At 40.6% G+C, this 20,451-nt stretch overlaps 3 protein-coding genes across 4 annotated transcripts in view; 1 reads left to right on the top strand and 2 right to left on the bottom strand.

Moving 5' to 3' along the window:
- LOC144664105 (uncharacterized) overlaps window positions 1–20,451 on the bottom strand; it is a 108,367-nt gene that overhangs the window by 52,266 nt on the left and 35,650 nt on the right. The gene's annotated exons all lie outside the window — the stretch shown is intronic.
- LOC144663943 (uncharacterized) lies at window positions 207–6,658 on the bottom strand. Of its 2 annotated transcripts, XM_078525055.1 has the most exons (7): window positions 5,955–6,658; window positions 4,468–4,738; window positions 3,812–3,968; window positions 3,031–3,781; window positions 2,124–2,683; window positions 1,596–1,721; window positions 207–345 (listed from the first exon to the last, which is right to left on the bottom strand). In XM_078525055.1, the coding sequence occupies exons 1-7, from the start codon at window positions 6,561–6,563 to the stop codon at window positions 252–254; spliced, it is 2,568 nt and encodes an 855-aa protein (XP_078381181.1). In that variant the 5' UTR covers window positions 6,564–6,658; the 3' UTR covers window positions 207–251. The 2 variants fall into 2 exon arrangements, with proteins under 2 accessions (XP_078381181.1, XP_078381173.1); XM_078525047.1 differs by having other exon boundaries at window positions 3,031–3,968.
- Window positions 10,618–20,451, top strand: part of LOC144640837 (collagen alpha-1(V) chain-like) — an 11,990-nt gene continuing 2,156 nt past the window's right edge. Inside the window, exons 1-8 of the mRNA XM_078500206.1 lie at window positions 10,618–10,733; window positions 10,810–10,892; window positions 13,878–14,404; window positions 15,371–15,535; window positions 16,072–16,113; window positions 17,672–17,734; window positions 17,931–18,002; window positions 20,344–20,424. Coding sequence (XP_078356332.1) covers window positions 10,723–10,733; window positions 10,810–10,892; window positions 13,878–14,404; window positions 15,371–15,535; window positions 16,072–16,113; window positions 17,672–17,734; window positions 17,931–18,002; window positions 20,344–20,424 — 1,044 coding nt within the window. The 5' untranslated portion in view covers window positions 10,618–10,722. The remainder of the gene's footprint in view (window positions 10,734–10,809; window positions 10,893–13,877; window positions 14,405–15,370; window positions 15,536–16,071; window positions 16,114–17,671; window positions 17,735–17,930; window positions 18,003–20,343; window positions 20,425–20,451) is intronic.

Below are 20,451 nucleotides of genomic sequence, written 5' to 3'. Positions count from 1 at the left end.
TGTTTTGTGCCTGAAACAACTGATAAAGAGTGATGCACTCTTTTACATGTAAACTTTCTACATCTACTGCATTTCCCTTCCAAAACTGACCCAATAATTAAACAAATATCCAAGGAGTTAAAATTTCAACAATCCCATTACACATACAGGTATTTACAGTTGTTTTATCCCATATGCTGTACAAAAAGAATAATATTATTGTAGTATAAAGAAGTAACATTAACCAAACAGCATAATCAACTCTATTTTCCTTATTTTGACTTTTTTGCCTTGCCTAACTTTAACCTTGCTTGTCTCCTCTTCTTCTGGTTCTCTAAATCTTTCCATGCCCCCATGATGAACTTACTGACATAACAAGAAAGAAAATAGATTAATTTCCAGATTCTTAACTGCTGTGCAACATTTAAAATGAAGTATGAGGAAAAGTAACCTGCGATACGGCGTTATTTTTCTCGTGGCGGAGGGGTCAACAGAAAAATGAACGCCTGATACAATTACTTGTCGAGTCGTCTGTAAAAAGTCCAGAATCTGGACTTTTTTCTGATTGGCCAGAAAACAAAAGGCAGCATTAAAACTCTATCCTGATTGGCTAATGGAGTTCAAGTCTAATTTGCAGTCCAAAATTATCGCACGTAGACAAAAACAATGGTAGATGATTGTTATCATGGCGGGTGTTGAGCGCAGGTTGATCGGAATGAAGTAGAAAGCGAGTTCTTCTAGGTTTTAGAAAATCTCTCAAGAGTTTTGTTCACAAAACATTTAAAGACGAACAAAGGGAGTGTATTCGACGAATAGTTTGTGAAAGAAAAGATGTTTTGGCGGTGCTTCCGATGGGATTCAGTAAGAGCGTGATCTATCACCAGTGGTGTCAAAGAGTATTACATCACACCACCAAAGACGCCAGACGATCGTGTCAGTGACGAAAACTACGACCTTTAAATGACTGACCTGAGCCTTACACAAAATCAGCCTTTGCAGAAATCAAATTTTAAAAACCATCCGATCAGCTCGTTCAAAAGGGTAATTCAAACACATGTTCGTGAGAGTAAAAATATAATTTGAAGGCGCTAATCACGCTTATCTGATGGCATCGTCGACATTCTCGACGACGTTGACAGATATTTTAATAAGGGGGCGGCAGACGACTTGACAAGTAATTGTATCAGGCTTTCCTTTTTTTCTCCTTCCCTCCGCTGCGAAAAAAAGAAAGCCTGATCGCAGGTTAGAGGAAAAGTAAATTTGATAGCTCATTTTGCAGTTGCAGGGCACTTCCTTTGTTGAATTAGAAAAGCCCACTCTCACTCCAGGCACCACTCATCCCCCCCCCATCTGTAAGCAAGAACAGGCCCATTCCGACTTGCATTCTCCCCCCTTTGACACGCAACACCTTCAGAACATCTGGATCTCCCCTTTCCTGCACAATCACCTAAATTTCACAATGTGCCAATACTGTTCACTTTGTAATGGCTAAAGATGACTATAGTCACTACAGTCCTCAGGTAAATTAACAAACTGGTTATGAAGACCATCCCTTCTCAAGAGTACTTTCACCTAAACTAGGTACATTAATTTGTAAGAGGTACAACAAAACTTACTTCAATCCTGATAGCTCACTGATAAGTCCCTTGATCATTCCTTTGTCAGATGGTACTTCCATACTGCACTGATTTCCATCATTTGTACTACATGTATTCCCTGCAACACCTCTGTGGTTTAATTGTCTGCAATATAATAACAAGATCAATTTTATATCAATACATCATATACATGAACCGGTATGTTAATGGGAACTTTGTGAAAGTATTTGAACTTGGTAAGTATCTAGACCACTGTGATTCTGAAAGGTATGTTGGAAAAAGGATAGGGTTGGTGCAGATTAGCCGTTTTAAATTCCCCTACAACAAAGGGATTTTAAAATGGTTGATTTGATTGGCTAGATTTTAAATTCCCTTTTTTGAAATTTAGCCAATCAAATCACGTGTTCCCAGAGCAACCTTTTCTCTTGTGCAAAGGCCCCACCACCTAAGAGGAAGAGGCGGCTCTTGGAATTTCCAATGACCTTACTGGCATAGGGTTGATATGATATCCTCTGGAACTGTAAATTGTATCTTTTAAACGTTTACCTTGCATCGTGTTTCTGAGACTCTGGGAGTGGCTTTTCATCTGAAAATTCATCAACATGAACCAACTGAGAGTCAGTACAGTCCATTAAACAATCAAACTCCATTATGTCACCATCAAAGCTAAATATAGAGCATCCTGCTTCCAGCTTGCTTGATTGGTTCTCTGTGGTTTTGCCCCCAACTGTTTTAACCAATTCAGTTTTCCCTGGTGTCATCTGTTTGCAAGCAGACTGGTTTTGACAGGTAGACTTTGTACATGTTACAGTTTGGTCTATTGTTATCTCTCCAGATATAATAGGCTCTTGATCCATGCAAATATCCAATGTCTGAGCAGTGTTGAGAGGTTGAGATGACCCCTGACAGGATTCATTCATTTCCGTGGTAGTTCCAGTTACAACAACTGAGTTGTCGTCCATGTTTTCATCAAGCACATAATCTTTATGTTCTCTTTCACCAACTTTTGGAGAATATTGTGGCTTGGAACAAGCATTAGCACTATCTTCCAAATCACTCTCTTTTCTCTTTCGCTTTCTTGTTGACTCTCCTGCACCTGGATTTTCCTGCCGAAAAAAAAGTGTCACTACTTAAGTGTTAAACCTTTTTGTTGCCTACTGATAAGTTTTTGGCATATTCACTGGAAGACAGAACTCTTTAAACACTTCATTCTTGTAATAATGCTTCACTTAAGTTTCTTTTAAACCTGCATGATGTAATAGGGCCTTTACTCTTTGTGAAGCAGTCTGTGCAACAGTTCAACATCTCATCTGCTGTTGCTATCTGGTGACTACAGCATTAATGTCAATATTGGTAAGTTATTCTATAAATGGTCAATTTACCAGATGTTGTGCCTACTCTCTGAGAAAAGGCAGTTGAAGAAAACAAGGAAAAAATGCAGGGGGATACTTACAAACACCACAGTTGTGGTTTCACAATTAGTAGGGACCATCTGGTCAAGGTCTTGATCACTGTCATTTGGACGTCTATAATTTTCATTGTCAGAGCAACAGATGTCAGAATCAACTGTATTGGGCGCTTCTTTTTGTAACACAGGTGTATCCATGTTTGACTTATGGTCCATTCCTGTATGTTCAGCTATCAGATCGTGTGCCTCTACTAAATCATCACCAGCTTTCTGTTCCTGGCATTCCTCTTCTGAATCAAGACACTCACAACAGACTTTTGGAGGACTCAACTTCTTGACTTCTTTCTTTATTGATGTCATGACATTCTTGAATAAAACTGCAACATTCACTTCTGGGGTAGTGACTGCCGAGCATTCAATTCCAGGGTTTTGGGGTTCAGCTGCTTCTTCACACACACATTCATCTATACTTGTTATGGTAAAGTTTTGACTGCAAGGTTCATTATTAGTTTCTCTCTGCTGCTTTAGCCTATTGTCATTTTCATTCTGATAAAGGCTACACTGAGACAATTCAAAGTTTATGTGATTTTGCAATAATTCACCAACAGGGTCTTGTACTTGTCTGTTGCATTCTGCTAAAGTACCTTCCATTGTAGCAGTCTCTTGTGCTGAGCTGACATCATGACCTTCAACTGATTGTGTTGTGGTTGCTTCATTCTCTTGTTGTTGTTGAAGTGTTGTTATTGCCATTGTTTGTGATTCAGAACTAGCCTTCAAGTGTTTAGTGGCAGACTTTCCAGTTGCAATTTTCTTTAATGCTGACTTTGTTGGCACAGTGTCAGTTTCCAAACTAGGCTCTGATGCTACTTCAGTTACGACACCATCTTGGTTGCTGCTATCAGTTATTTCATTATCAATGTTTGCATCCATTTGAGTATCAATCCCCTCCATAGTTGACTCTTTGAGTTCTTCTCTATTAAATTCTGGAAAACAGTGACAAATTCATTACAATAATTAATTTTTGGAAATTGAAGGATCATGTTTACTATAGGTAGTCTCGTCAATATGTCAGTCAATATATCAGCTAATAGTCGAATGAAAGTCAACTGATATTTCAGTTGAGAGACAGCTAATAGTTGGTCGACACTCAGCAATTAGTCCACTGACACTTGGTCAATAATCAGCTGACTCTCAACCAACTCTCTACAGATCATCAACTAAGCCCCTACACCCACCCCAATATGTATAAGCCCTCTCCAAAAATAAGCCCAACTTAAGGGACATTGAGCAAATATATGCCTAGAGTTTATTTTTGAATTTTTACAGTACATTATTTGACTTTCTTTGTATTTAATTGATTACAAGTAATTTTCACAAAACTGCACTACTACTGTTAAAGCTATGCACCTGTTATTGCAGACAAACTTTAGAACCTATTTAATAATATTCAGATATTAAATAAGAAAAAAAAAAATTTCCAACCTGATATTATCTCTTCACAGTTACACTGGTTTAAGTAGTTGTACATGGCATCAATAATGTTATCTATGACATGCATAACAATGGCTGATGTCTCTTCCTGGACAGTTACAACTGGTGATGATGAACAAATGCCATCTGTTGTTACTGTACGTTCATCTGCTGCTGTTTTACTAGCACTGAATACAACAACGTCTTTATTTTCTTGACTACAAGTCATCACTCCTTCTATAAGTCCCACAACATCTACCTCCTCTCTTTCCTCCTCACTCATCTGCATAGAAATTCACACAAACACACATAAGATACAACCTCCATTGGTTCAAAAAGTTTGGTTCATTACATACATTGAGATAAAAGTGCTTGAAAAACTTGAATATATCAAACATCCAGTGCCAAAATCAAACACAGAAATTTGTTATAATTGGAGGTCATTGTTTTATGGATGTTTTAAAACATCCAACCACTTTAGGGGGATAATGATAATTACTTTGAACTGATCTATTGGCAGATACTCATCACGGTTGTGGGAATGAAATGACCTCCGCTAGAGTTGTCGGGGTACCTTTTGGGGGCCTTTAAGGTTCTGAATCTGAAAAATGACAGGAATGGTAACTATGCAAATACCTTTTATTTCTGAATTATTTACTTTAAAACTGGTATCCAGTCTTCAATGGATGGATGGATGGGGGCAACCCACGGGAATTTAGCATCGTGAAGCTCTCCTAGGGTAGGGATTTTGCCATCTAAAATGGTTTGCTGGGTTAGAAATTTAAGAAGAGATATGTAAAATTTGACATTCACTAGGTGCCCAGGGGTGGGGAATTTGACGCTGACTTCCAAAAAATGTCAAATTCTCCTGGGGTTGTCCCCCCCCCATCCTGGGGCAAACCATTGCAGAGATTCCAACCCTCCCGATTTGATGCGTTGCCTCCCGCTCTCCCGATTTATATCAGATTCTCCCGATTTATCATGAAATTCTGAAAACAAGAGAAAAATTGCTAATTTTTAGTACTTTTTGCGATCTGAGTGTAGCAAAAGTAAAAAAAAGTACCAAAATGTTTGTGAAAAGAATAAAGACCTTATAGAATAACTCAGAAATGATGTCAAAATGCCGGAAATGGCACTTGAGAGAAACTAAATTTGCAAAATTTCCCGGTGGAACATGCTTCCAGACCCCCCTAGAGGCGCACACCTTCAGCGCTAAAAATACTCCCTATTTTCCTTCAAAAAGGGTTGGAATCTCTGCCATTGATAGATGTATTAGGGGTGAAAATAACTTTGCCCATGCCCACAAAACGAGACCCTGGTACCTTTTTGGGGTGTTTTCGAAATTTTCCGTCCAACACCCCGTCATTTATTAGGGAGTCCTCCCCCCTTCCTCTGGCAACATGGGAACTGAAAGTCAAAGATCAAAAATCTGAGGCCATCTTGCATCACCAAGGCACAGACGCCTAAACTTAAGCATATGTAAAACACTGTAAACGTACCTTTGGCGAATCCTTCGTACTTGTCTCATCGTTGGTTTGTTGATCAGCAGGGTTTTGTTGAGCTTGTTGAGAATTCTGTTTGCTCCCTTTCCAAGGCCGTTTTGATCTCGTTGTTTTCACATCTGGAGAAATAGACTGTGAGCATCTATCTCTCTGCAATTTCCTCTTCCGTTTACCAGTAAACGGTGGAACGTACTTGCTCTCTTCTGTCTGCTGCAAATCTTTAGAAACGTCGTTGTTCGTGTCGACAACTGTCGTTTCCAAATTCGGTTGTTCTTCTTGTCTTTCTGACTGTTCAGCCTGCTCTTCCAACCCGTCATCTAGATTGGGTTCCTTTTCTTCGCATACAACAATTCTTTCTTTTACATTCTCTTTTAAACTCTCTTCTGTCTGCAGCAGATCTTTGGAAACGTCGTTGTTTGCATCGGCAACTGTCGTTTCCAAATTCGGTTGTTGTTGGTGTTTCTCTGTCTGTTCAGCCTGCTCTTCCGACCCGTCATCTAATTTGGGTTTCTTTTCTTCGCATACATCAATTCCTTTGTTTTTATTCACTTTGGAACCTTTCTTTTTCGATCCCGTCTTTCGTTTACGATTCTTCTTTCCGGCCATTTTGATTGTCACTGTCAAACGCGGCAAGCTTTGTGCTGTTTTGGCGCCAAAACTGTTCCGGTTGCGTACAGCCTGGTAAATGCCCTTCGGGAAGCACTTCAGGACCCTTCGGAAACTCCTCCGGGAATCTTCGGCAAACAAATTAAGACGGAATCAGGAATCCACTAGGAAGTCGAGTAATATTTATTAAAGTTGGACAAAAATCAAGTACCAGAATAATTTAAATCCTATTGCGTTATTTCCTACCCTTAATAAAAGGTAAAGATGTAAGTAATTATCCGTGATAACACCAACAACAATTTCTTATCAGAGTCTGAGAAAATGAATTTCAAAGTTCACAAGGTATAGGCAAAATCTCACGTGTAGCCATTTTGTAAATTCGTCTTGAGCAATTCAGTGGAATTCAGCGGAACTTCGAAATTTGTTTTCGATGTTTGGTGTTGTTAGAAAAGATTTCTTTTGATAAGATATTTGAAGCAGTAACAAAAAAGTTTGCAATAAGGTGGAAATAATTCTGGTACAACAATTTCTTATCAGAGTCTGAGAAAATGATATTCAAAGTTCACGGCAAGCTATGGGCAAAAGCTCACATTTTAAGCGATTCATGGGAATTCAGTGGAACTTCGAAATTTGTTTTCGATGTTTGGTGTTGCTAGAAAAGATTTCTTTCGATAAGATATTTGAAGCAGTAACACAAAAGCTTGCAATCAGGTTTAAATAGTTTTGGTACATAATTTTGTCCAATTACTACTCGAAGTCCTGGCGGATTTTCTCTTAAAGTGTTTTCGCTGCTGCTTTCGTCGTCTTCTTTTCGCCCAACAGACACATGTTGAAATCGCCGTAGATGAAGATTTCTAAGGAAACGTTTATTAATTTATTACTGCAATTTATATTAAGGGCCCCGTAGAAACGATCTTTACGGTTTACAGTCAAAGAATGAAAATGTTTTCTTTGTTGCTACATAGTTTGAAATTTGAGTGACCTTCCGCATGGCGGGATGTGACTTCGAGAAACAGTGACAGGTCCAAAGAAGGGGTTCGGGACGTTGGGGATGGGGGACAGGAAATAACTGGCTCAGTGATAGGTAATGCCCGCAGTGCACTACGAGAAGTCGCTCTTTTCACTTAATTCCTAATAGTTCGTCGAGCGAGGATCGAAAAATGAAAAAGCCTGGGCAGAAGCTCGCCTGGTTTTCGAGCGGCTGTTTTCAGGCTCTCGCTTTTCCCCTTCACGTATATATTTATGGCGAAACGAGGAAATTCTCGCAGTCAAGGTCCGCTAGGCCGAAAGTGTACTTCAGTTGAGGGTCCTGAAGGGGTAAAATGGGAACTGGGATTTGCGTTTATTTTCACTGGGAAAATGGGATTTAGGTAACTGGGACTGGGATTCGGACACAAAACATGGGAATGGGAAGCATGTCAGTACATAGCCTCCCACGCAGTCGTTCTTAGGGGCGATCGTGTTTCACTCCTCCCCACTAGTGGGGAGGAGTGAAACACGATCGCCCCTAAGAACGACTGCGTGGGAGGCTAGTCAGTACATGACTAAACCTGCATATTTTACGCTCTATAATATTCTTAACGTTCGGCATAGACAGTTAAAACGCTGAAAATTAACTCCGAAACGAAACCACTACACTGCACGAGTGTCCATCAAGCGTCGATCAATTTTCGTGTAAGTGATTAAGTTACTCAGCGGAACTGCTATGACTGAGCATGGGCACAAATGGAATATTTAAAAGAAGTGATAGTAAGTTTTGCAGGGTAGTGGTAAGTAAGGGATAAAAACTTGATAGCTTTAGTTAAAGCTACTGAAAATTTCTATCATCCTCTACAAGACAAACGAACAAATGAAAAGTGATGTTCTCAACAGTATTGGTGATAATATAACTGGCAGAACATGATTTTGGATAGTCCATTCCCTGAACTATTCCTTTTGCGACCCAGGTGCGAGACGGGGACAGTCTACGATAACTTGGATGTGCATGCTTAAAACAAACCAATGAAAAACCACAGAGACGTGTGGCGTTTCTTACATGCAATGTGTGCGCTAGGGTAAAAATAGTTTGCTAAAAAAAATTCAACTACGCAACAAATTAGCGCGACATCTACAAGAAAAATTGTCATAACCTATGTCTAAGGCCGTAATACTTTCTTACTTACTTACTTATCCTCATCGGGCACATGAGGACTCTTGAGGCCAGCCAGAAAACTAAAACTGCGCCATCCATCCCGGTCCGCCGTCGATGCGACAGCAACCCCCCACGAACACCAACCCAGCCGGTTTCTTTCTGTCTCCATTGTAATGAATCTCCGTAATGAATAGGTATTAAACCCACAAGTACTAAATTTTTGAATTTAACATCTGTGCGTGCGTTTCCAAAGGTGCTGTCGATTATGGTTTGGTTTCTTCAGCTTCCCCCCTTTTTTGAGGGAGGGGGGTGAGGCTGGCAGATTTCTGAGAATGCGCATGCAGGTCAATATTTCTGGACTCGCTCAACGACACCTGTACCTGAGAGTTCAGGGAGTGGACTACATTTAGGACAATCAAAACAACAAATATATTATGCTTAAGTCCGGTTTTCCATACAGTAGGAATTTTACTACTGGGAATGGGATTTGGACAAAAAATAGGCTGAGAAATGGGATTTTGGGAAAAAAAATTGCCTGGGAAATGGGATTTGGACGAAAAATAGGCTGGGAAATGGGATTTGGTACCCCCCCCCCCTTCAGGACCCTCTCAGTTCGAAGTCTGAATCTGTCATTGGACATGTTGGAAGCTGTTCACAAAACTTTGGCGAGTGTCAGCTATACAAGACATATAACTGAACTCTTTATCCCGCCATTTTACACAAAAGACTTCGTATGGCATGACTTCTCGCTAGCTACATATTTCCAAAAGTCACTCCATATTATGAAAATGTCTCAAGTAAAATGCACTTATTGAAAGACTTGAGCTTTTCTCTCGCAAAAAGTAAGTCGTTGGCGATATCCAGGCACCCTGGTGCGGCTTTTTCTTTGCAATCAAGCTATTCCCTCCTGAAATAAAGTGATGGCGGCTCCCAAAAACTCTGCTTAATCATCTAAACTGTTTCGAGATCAGAGATAAAGCTACGCGTATAAATGAAAAAAAATGTAAATACTACGCTGTAGTCAAAAAAACTATTCCCGACGTTTCGGCAATGCTGCCTTCTTCAGGGGGACAAAACTATTTAGCCGTTAAAAAGTTTGTTGTATCACACGCGCATTTAAATAAATGCTCGCGCACGTTTCCGCGCGCGAGAAATGTCCATCGACCGTCTACATTGGGGAGACCGGGCGCAGGATGGCAGACCGTTTCAGGGAACACCGCAGGGATGTGATCAACGGCAGGAATGACCTTCCTGTACCAGCACACTTTAACCAGCCGGATCACTCCCTGCAGGATATGAAGGTCGCTGTCCTGAAAGCAGGCCTGACAAACCAACAGAACCGCAAGAAACAGGAGATGAGATACATCTTCCAACACGGAACTCTGGCTCCGAGTGGACTTAATCAAGATTTTAGCTTTACGTGAATTGACTTCTTTGTATTATCGTGCGCTCTCGCGCGCGCGGAAACGTGCGCGAGCATTTATTTAAATGCGCGTGTGATACAACAAACTTTTTAACGGCTAAATAGTTTTGTCCCCCTGAAGAAGGCAGCATTGCCGAAACGTCGGGAATAGTTTTTTTGACTACAGCGTAGTATTTACATTTTTTTTCATTTATACATTCAGCACCTACGCTGCGCAGGGTTTCAAATTTTTATCACATAAAGCTACGCGTGACCCGCCATAACAAGTAATTGTAACACTCCGTAGATAACACCTTTAAAACGACAAAAAAAAAAACTCTCTCCTCCATAAAAAGTTTCTTCCGCGTATTGATTAGTGATCGTGTTTTATCGTTCTCTAACTCCCTTTCTGGCTTTTTTCAAAATTCTTGACCGCATCGCGCGCGCGAGAAAACTGCATGTGTAAAATTACCCGCGTAACATTGGACCAATCAGCGGACAGACTTTCACCCAACAATACACCGTACATGACTACTGAACACCTCTGTGTTGAGCTCAGCTTCCACCGCGGATCATAAAATTGCAGCATTTGCGGTCTCGTAGCTGGGCCGAAACAGACGCCAGCCATGTTTCCCTGGTCAGTTAAGTCTACTGGAAGTTTGTTCAAGAAAATCACTCTACTATATTATTCAACTGTGTAATTTCTCTTCCAGTCTGCAGGGCCTTAGCACGGCTATAGTATTATGCGTGCTTCTGATGCATGGAGTTTCGTCCCGGGACGTTGCCGTTCCTACAAGTATGTCAATGAGAATATTACTTGTCGTTTTGTAAACTGTTTTAATGACCTCTATATAGGAGCTGGAGGTAGAATTGTTGCAGAATATTGGCGCAGACGCCTAAAATCAATTGTTTGCGTGGCATGCTGCCCGCGTGTGAGGTAATGCAATCGCTACGATCTATCCGAATGATAATTTCTATATGTTCCTCGCAACGAAGCAGGACTGTGTGTTCTTTGCTTGAATCTCGCACTTTCTTGATTTGATTTGCTCTCCAAATGTAACAAGCTTGCTTTACCAGCGTTTTTCTCGATAGTTGTAGTTAGCAGTGCAAAATATCCACATGAATTATCCAGTTTTCTTCGTCAGTTGTTATAAGATCGCGTGAGGGTAAAATAAGTTCTTTCTCTACCCGTCTAGGGCAACAAAATCAAAATTCATCGCAGTTAGCCTTTGCTGTCCTGTAATGGAATGTGTCAGCCTAGAAATTTATTCTACACCTTTGTAGTTTGATAAATCGTCCTGAGAGATGGTGAACGTCTTCGGCACATCCTTCTTAAAGTGGTTTATTGATAAGTCATTATACCCTTAGCACATTTACAAACAAACGCACACCCAATACATTCACAGTGCCGGTTTAAATGTATATGAGTAAGATAGGTTTGTTTTATTTCTTTATGCTCAGAATCGCGCTACTGTTGTGAACAAAAACTGCTTTATCGATGGATGTTATAAACGATTACTGTCACTGTTTAGTCTAAACAATGGTGTATTGTGTTAAAAAAAAAGCCCTAATGGAAAATGCACTTTGAGCGATTAGCAGTGTATTTGTCAAAAAATCAAAGTATTTTTCAATCCAAGCTATAATCTTATAAATGCTCTGGTTAAATATTGAGTCGTAAATATCATCGCTCGTGGCTGCGCTTTGCTCAAGAAACGAAACTGGATCTCATAGGTGAGACAGTCAATCATTGTTATAGTTAAGAAATCCCGACGTAGTGCCAGACGATACTCGTAAACCCCAGTGTCACATATTTAAGATTTTCTCAGTGATTTTCTACAAATGAACGTTGTCTTTCACTCTGTACATGAACCCTCCTGTCTTTGTTTGTCATAACTATTTTGTGTTTTAAATTTGTGTATACAGTCTGGTACTGGCGATGTCAAAAATCTCGTTAGTGAAAGCTTGGTAAACAAGAGAATCATTACTGCGCTAATGATTATTTGTTTTGATTTGATTATAAAACTAAAAATACCATTTATTACGATGAGTGTTTATAAGCATTTTTAACGACATTTTTATAAGCCCCACGATTAGACGCATTCTAAAAAAGAAAATTGTGTATCGGAAATAGAGGACATTTCCCTTGAACATCTTCCTCTTGATCTTACGATGCTTTAAGAGAGTATGTTTTATACGATTCATAAGCGCGTAGATAAACCTCTTTATCTACTTCAATTTGTGAGAACTTTCAACAGTATTTAGAACACATTTTCTGTATATTTTCTTAGACGGTCTGTAACATCAACCTCGGGAATTGTATTGTGTTACTCTAGGCCGTAGCGCGCGCGACCTCTATTTCCGGCCGTCACGTACGTAATTGTAACGTGAAAAGCTATGATGTTTTAAATCAAGTAAGATTCATTGTAACAGTGTGGTTGAGTCCTTGACAGGCTGCATGTAGCTTGTATCCCTTCTAAACTCATGGGAAAAAAAAGAAACGGTACAAACGTAGCTAAGAGAAATATTTTCAGAGAAACGACAGCCGGGAATACTAGGCTTTTATCTGATCTCAGTTGGAACAACATCGCACTAGCACTGCATATGTGGGGTTTAAATCTCGTTGAAGCCCTGAATCTTTTCAGATTCTTTGCAACTGTTTTAGTTGAAAACACGACCGCGAGGATCATTCCTTTGTTGTAATTTATCTTCTTGTTAGGGCTGTGTCCTTCGCAGCCTTCATTAGGTCGTCACGCAATGCTTCTCCTCACGTTGCGTGACTGCCCAAGAAGATTCCTCATACCCATCAGGGAAGATTGGAATTGAATCTTTTACATAGTCCATCATCAAGCGCGGGACTCAACACGCCGCGTGTTGGAGGGCGGTGAAATTTGTATATTCGGGTTGAGAATTCCAGTCAACTGCCCTTCCTAGGGTTGAAGAAAACATTGATGGCCCGGGGGGGGGGGGGGAGGGGTACTCCCATATGTGGCCTATATAGGTATGTGCCGCCCGATAGGGTATGGTTTTTGAGGTTCTCGGTCCTTAAATAGGGTATCAATTTTGCTCCTTTTGACAATGTGTTCCCGGTGTGATCCTTAGATAGGGTACCTAAATTCTATTAGCTAAAATAAACGCCCAGCTAAACGAAAAAAAAAGGTATCTTAAAACTGAATTTTCTGTTCAGGTATTAGTAAAGCGATTTTATAAAGATTTGTGTCTTGCCGTGCGCGGTTAGCCGTTATTTGGGTCGTCACGGAACGCTTCTCCTCCTCTTGAATAGGGTGTCATTTTTCGGTTTTGGGCCTTTAAAAGGGTATCAATTTTCGCTTTCTTTATCCTTAAATAGGGTTAGGGTTTAAGAACCTTGGCGGCACACCCCTATCCGAAATTTATGGGAGTACCCCCCCGGGATTGATGGGTGCATTATCACCGTCACTATGCCTCAACAGCCTCATCCTCTTCTTACTGTTTTTCTCTTGTGTTATCTTAGGTCTAAGTGCGGACTTTGACTAATTTGACAGACATCCCATGATGAAATGATCTCTTAACTCATGTTTTGATTTTCTGCATGTAATATTAATTGTCGACTGTTGAAAGGGGAGACATAATTTCGAAGATTTTCAGCCGGTATACTCTTGATCGAAGAAGGTAAACTTCTTCCTATCCAAAAAAAGAGATTTTTGGCGGACGGGACGGGTTTACGCCGGCTAAAGAAAGACCGTTTAATCAAATAATGGTTTACAACAACCTTGTCATCATAATTGTGTTCTTGAACTCTCAGATGCCGCTGACCTGGTGGACTTTGTGCAGGAGTTTCAGTGGAGCTTGAGTGAGCTTAACATCGAGACGACCGGACTTTGTGAAAGTAGACCGCTGCCTTTCTCCGACGGCCAGTGGGCTAGGGATGTTGCGTACGACCTGTCATCCACCGACGCGACAATTAACACCACAGTTGGGTCGCTCTTTCCCAATGGTCTCCCCGAAGAATTTGTTTTATTCGCTACAGTAAAAGTGGAGACTGACAACAGAGCGGACTTGTTTACTATAATCGACAGCGAGCAAAGTCTATCTTTTAGTTTGAATCCTGTGGAATTTGAATACAGACGACGAGGGAAAGCCCCGGTTCGGGCAGGAGTCAGCAAAAGGTTGGCTGATGGGGCGTGGCACAGAGTAGCCTTTGCAGTCAGAAAAAGACACGTGGCATTGTCCGTAGACTGCGCTAAGCCGAAAGAGCACCCGAAGAAACCAAAAGGTTTTGATCCGAGTTTTAGTCCAAACAGCGTTGTGAGATTGGAAGAACAGTTCAAGGTATGAGAAACTCATGCACCTACATAGTTGGCGCCACATAATTATAGTATTCAGAGCCTTTCTATTTTTCACGAAAAAGAACGTAAGAGAAACAGCGAGCGAAGCGAGCGTGAGTGCGAAGCACAAGGGGATGGGGGCAGGGGGTGAACGAAGCGATCCTCGTGCCTCTCGTTTTAAAATTGCGCTCGAGTCCAGTTCTCCCGCGATTCTTCTCCCGCGCCATCGTAGAAAAATGCGAGAAAGTAGAGGGCTGTGAATAGTCTAACACAGGATTAATTTTTTGCACCTTAATAAGTGACAAACAAGGTACAATGTATAGCACTTCAAATGAGAAAGAAGCTAGCCATTCTTGACACCAGAGGCCTTTCTGTACGTATTCTACAGAGAGGGCTCTAGGGTCGTTAATAAACATGTATAGTAGGAAAATTAAGAAATGTAGAGAACGCCCGGCTAAGGCTCCAATTCCACTGTACTTGGAGTATATGAAAAAATTGAAGTGCACTGTTACCAGAACTGGACGTGTTGACGTTCAGTACATAACAACATTTTGCCTAAATGCTTGCTTAAAAGTCTAAGCTTTGAACTGTCTGACTAAACTCTTAGAAGAATTCAATTGGGCAATCAAAAGCGTTTTGCCCAGAGAACGTTCTTAAGCCTGGGCCAAACGAGGATGAGAGTTGACGAGAGTTCAATCCCTCGCACTCGTTTGGCCAGAAACTCTCATGCACTCTCATCGACTCTATTCGCTCCTTTATCGACTTTGAACGTGCTCAAATTTTTCACGAGAGTTGATGAGAGTTTGACGAACTCTCGTTCTCGTTTGGTCTGAGTTGGTGATAGTCGATGAGAGTTGACGGAAACCTTTCATGAGAGTCAACTCTCATAACTCTCATCCTTGTTTGACCCAGGCTTTAAATTTAATCACTTGACGTAGTTGTAACCTCGCTTGTTGTTCTTTCTTTTCAGGGTTCGTTACAGCAGTTGTTAATAGCTCCCGACGTGTTCAGAGTTCTCTCTTACTGTAAAGATTTTACGCCGGATTGTGACACACCGTTGCCTTACGCGCCTTTCTTAAGTGGTGCCGCTCAACAGCGTGACAGTAACGTGCAGGTCATCAACAACGTCAGATATGTAAGTAAGCTTGCGTGACGGTACGAGTGGGATATCGTATGTTTTTTCAAAGGCTCAAATCGGAGATACCCGGCTCAAAACAACTGTTTACAGGAATTGCGGTCATAACGCCCCCAAGGTAAAACGCCCCCGAGACATAACGCCCCCTATAAGACATTTTAATTATTCTTGCCTCGTAATTGTAAAACTGAGTGAGAAAATAACCGGGGGGGTACTCCATACAATGGCCTATACGGGGAGGCTCCGCCCGAAAGGGGTACCTTTTTCAGGCTTCAGGTATAAATGGGGGAAACGCCAAAAAGGCATTAATAAGCCATGAAGGCCGTTAACAATCATGAATGCGGACAGCTCCATGTAGTCGACTTTTTAAAAATTTATTATTACAAAACAATTTTGCGTGATAAAGGTCGCACATCTATCCCATGAACAGGGCAAACTTCTTACATTGCCACTAATCAAGTTACGCAGCAGGTTACAGTGTATTAAACAACGCTTTTAGCAGACGAACGAATAATCTTCTTGGAATTTATTTTCAGATCAAGGGAGTGAGAGGCATTCCTGGCCCGGCAGGCACTGCGGTATGTTTTGTTCCTTTTGCGGGATTTAGTAAATCGATAAATTAGAGCGTTTTCTCTTGAGTTTCGAAAGTAATTTGCGTTTGCTTTGGTTTTGCATAACAACGCTTAGTGATTGGTTTTAAAATGTTGCGCCACTTTCTCAGCCAATCAGAAGTAAAACCAAAACTCGCGCACGTTTTCCCGCGTTTTGTGCCGGCTACTGACATGTATTTGCTTCGAGTTTTGATTGGTTTATTGGATTGTCTGTATCCCTTGTGATTGGCCAGAGTGATGGTGATTACTTTGGTTTTGGTTTCACGACACCGGACTCAAAAAATCGCTCTAATGCACGATTTTACTGCAGGTTAAGATCAAACTAAATAATCAAACCCAGCAGGGCGCGCGATCAAATTGCAAGATAGCTTTTTGGCTAGAAAACTAACGCTCCATGAATTTAAGGTGATTCCACGGTATTGCATTGCGCATCCTTTCTGCGCATAGGTTTTCGCGTCATTTAGCGCGCGCACGAGCGCGCGCGCACACAGAACACTACGAGATTCCCTTCAGGCTAAGCTCGGTAGGGAAATAAATGGTCGTTTTCTCTTGAACGAGCACGGTGACCCCCATTTTTTAATGCATTAATTTAAAGGTCAAACTGTTGTCTACAATATATCGCGATTTAAAAAAAAGTTTAAAATTCTACATTGAGATATTTTAATTTTAATGCCGTAAAAAACACGTTTTTAGGTAGTGCCGTTAACGTGCGCACGGAGCAAAATCTTAAATTTCTTTCATTATCTTAATTCCTGTACAATAAGAATAGTTTTTAATATAAGATAAAAGTCCTTTTTGTTGAACTAGACTAGTTCTTTAATGCAAAATGATTTTTTTCTGGAAACAATAGCGATCCCCATTTGGATTACTAGGGTTCCTAATATATATCTCGCGGTTCGTATATTTACTAAAATGCCCATCCATTTTACACAAAAACTAGCGCGGTGACCCCCATTTTTTATTTCATTTTTTTAATGCTCATAACATAATTGTAACCTGGACTAAGTTTCAGAAAATTTTTAATACTCCTTCTATTTTAGTGGAATCACCTTAACTGATAATTCGCGTTATTTTTTGTGGGCGTTAATTTCCGCGACATTATTTAAATGAGGCGTTAATTTTCAAGACCTTAATTTCAATCCAAATACTGGATACTTTCCGAACACATAAAGAAAATGGGAATCAATATCCTTCTCTCCCTTGTACACCATTTTCAGTGTTTTACAATGTAAAAGCCTTTAAGATATGTTATCTGTAATATTTCCAGTTTATTCTTGCTTTCAAAAGAGCAGTACAGCAGCCAAAATATCCTTAGGTACATTAAAAAATCGTGATAATTTTTTTCATTTTGAAAAATGCCCCGCTCTCCGCGTTAATTTCTTTTATTTGAAAGACATTTCCCCTCCAATTCGCGTTAATTTCAAATTCGTTTAATTACAAAGACCTTAATTTAGGGCAGCGTTAATTTCCTATAACAATAAGGTAATCAGACGTGCAATTTGTTCCTTTCTTCTTTCCAAACCAGGGCCCGCCAGGTCCACAGGGTGAAAAAGGATACAATGGACCGAGAGGCGAAAGAGGATCCCAGGTATCGTGCAGGTTCACGCGCTCCTGATATTTAGTTGTTAAGGTCGTATTTTCATCACTCACAGACAAAATGGCGATCACAGTGTAAAAGTCTCCTTGTCATCCAGGCTTATGCTAGTTGAGAGAATTTAATCAGAAATCAAGGAGTAATGATGACTATTACGAAACAGTAATAAGTATGTTTTTTTTCTCTTTAGGGGCCCCCAGGCTCTCCCGGCTCAGCAGGACCTCCCGGTCCACCCGGGCCCCCCGGAGACGGAATCTATGTCGTAAGTAAAATTTTTAAACGACTTTCGTTACTTCTTGCTCTGTTCCTTTGAACGAATTTTAATTTTGACGTAATATATCAAACACGAGCGGCAGTGTTTTATCGGAATATCCAAACACCGAGAAGAGAGTTGATAATACGACGCGCAGCGGAGTATTTTTGACGAAATTCGAGGTGTTTGGATAGCCAATGCCACTAAGTGTTTCTTGAGTGTTTGATATATCTTCTCAATCGAAACAAAAACTACGGAGTAAACGGGGTATGCAAACCTCCTTCACGGTTAATATGATTTTCTTTGTTTTAACTTGATGAATTATTAATGAGTTTGAGAAGAAGAAGAAAAGAAAGGTTAGGGATCATCTCCGTTATGGAAGCCTACCCGTCAGTGAGCGATTTTTTTTTTGACTTCAGTGGTCATCGTGGAAAGTAACACCTCAAAGGACCTAGGAACGAGATCGATGTCATTCTCGTCCCCATAGCCCTTTCGTTTCTCTTAGCCGGCTTGGCACGAGAAAACGGAGGGCTCTGGGGACATAGGATTTTTGAATTAATTCGAATTTTTTTGATTGGCTGTTTGGAACAACGACTAACGACTCTCTCATACATTCTTTTGAAACGTCGTGACTGCATACATGAAGACCGGAAGTCCTAGAATCTAGGACAGGAAATCCTGTGTCCCCAGAGCCCTTTTTCCTCGTGCCAAGGCCCAGCCGGCTAAAAGAAACGAAATGGCTATGGGGACGAGAATGGATCGATGTATGCTGTTTCAGAATAGATCTGTAATCTCCTTCTCTCTCTTTTCTCCCAAAATGATAGCGAGGAAAACGAAGTATGCTGAGAAATACAATACTGTGGTACTTTATGATTTGTTCACAAAAGATTCGTGGCGTGGCTACCTTGCCTATTTTTAATAAACGGCATGCAGTGCATGCAGAGGCGATGACATTTAAATAAATATCTTTAATATTTTCAGAAATATTTTCTTTAATATTTTTTTGTTAAAAAAAATAACGTACACTAAATAACATGACAACTTCTGTATTGAATGACTGTTCATCAAAATCGAAACAAAAGTTGTGTTATCTCCTTGCGTGACATCTCCTTTAAGCCTGATATATGATATAAGATAAATCTCTTGAACGACCGAAGTCAAACGCGGTCTCGTAATTGTTTTAAACAGAAAAATAATTGCAGAAGAAGTCTGTTTTACACTGAATCTGATAGAACTCGCCAAATATAATTTGACTCTTTCGTTTATATTTTGTATAAGTCCTTTCTAACTTTCAAGGAGTATTTTGCTTTTTGTTCTTTGCGGTGATTTCTTGTCCTAAACTTGACCATTCTGGTCCCCATATGGGGACGAGAATGCAGATAAGCGTGTCGCATGTGTTTAGGTACCAATCCTTAACCTCGAAAATTCGTCGCCGAGAAGAACCTGGGGACGAGGGTAATTCTCACACCAAACTAGGGCCACAGCATAAGGCGATTTGTCATCGCCTAAAAATGCTACTCTCTGTGTCCCTTGTATCTTGCACTCTATGAACTTGTTTGTCCTTTTAGAAAGTTGACGTTGTTTCACTTTATTGTCTTAAAAAGTAGTTGTTTCTAAAAGTATCAGACCTAAGGCCAGGATTTTACTAAGGTAACAAGACTTTCTCGACATATATAAGACGTTGACGAATTTATTTTTCCCAAGTTATAGTACACATTTCCCCATTACCTTAGCCGTTACTAAAAATCAATCCGTTGTTGTTGAGTCTCGCTTACGTAAGGCTTGTTTTTATTTGAGCACCCTGACATCATGATAGAGCAATTTTTGCATGGCCTTGAAATGGTTACCAATGAACAAATGAACTAGGAGGAAGCAATTTGATTGGCTTGGCGAACAGAGGCAATCGCGTACAGATTTTGGCTGGTTCAGCGAACTCGCAAAATAAAGCGCACAGAATGCAAGTAGCCATTCTCTTCGACGTCAATCGTTTTACGAAACACTCCTTTTGACCCTTTCAATTACTGGCGGATGAAATCAATCGCAAACACTCAGGAAAACAGTTTTTCCGCAAGCTCATACGAAAATTGAGGCCCCATTAGGGAGGGGGGGGGGGGGTCCGAGTATCCCGTATCCCATTAATTTTTGGCCTAAATTTCCCGTATCCCATTAATTTCCATAAATTCCCATTAGTTCGATATCCCACAATCTCATTTCTTAATATCCCGTATCCCTATAATTTTTTCCCCCAAATATCTCGTTTCCCTAAAACCCCTAATGGGGCCTCAAAAGTTCACTAACTAAGTGAGTAAAAATTTCATTAACTGAGTGAGTCTCGTTTTGTACTTTTTAGAGATGGCGTAGGCTGCAGGGATCAGATAGTAAGGGTCCAGGCCCCGTAGCAGGTGGTCTTGTTGTTGAACCTCCCTCGGTGGTAAGTATCAGTTTAAACTGACCATCT

Source organism: Oculina patagonica, chromosome 1 (genome assembly GCF_052425735.1).
Source record: "Oculina patagonica isolate OP01 chromosome 1, crgOcupat, whole genome shotgun sequence".
NCBI lineage: Eukaryota > Metazoa > Cnidaria > Anthozoa > Scleractinia > Oculinidae > Oculina > Oculina patagonica.
This window is presented reverse-complemented; position numbering and strand designations above follow the sequence as displayed.

Bases quoted from the DNA above. Each gene is read 5' to 3' on its own strand.
- LOC144663943 (XM_078525047.1), bottom strand. From the start codon at position 6,563: ATGGCCGGAAAGAAGAATCGTAAACGAAAGACGGGATCGAAAAAGAAA. The intron at 2,684-3,030 runs GTAAGTATCCCC...TTTTTTCGGCAG, and splicing joins AAACCACAACTGTGGTGTTT to GAAAATCCAGGTGCAGGAGA. The intron at 1,722-2,123 runs GTAAACGTTTAA...ATTATATTGCAG, and splicing joins TCTCAGAAACACGATGCAAG to ACAATTAAACCACAGAGGTG.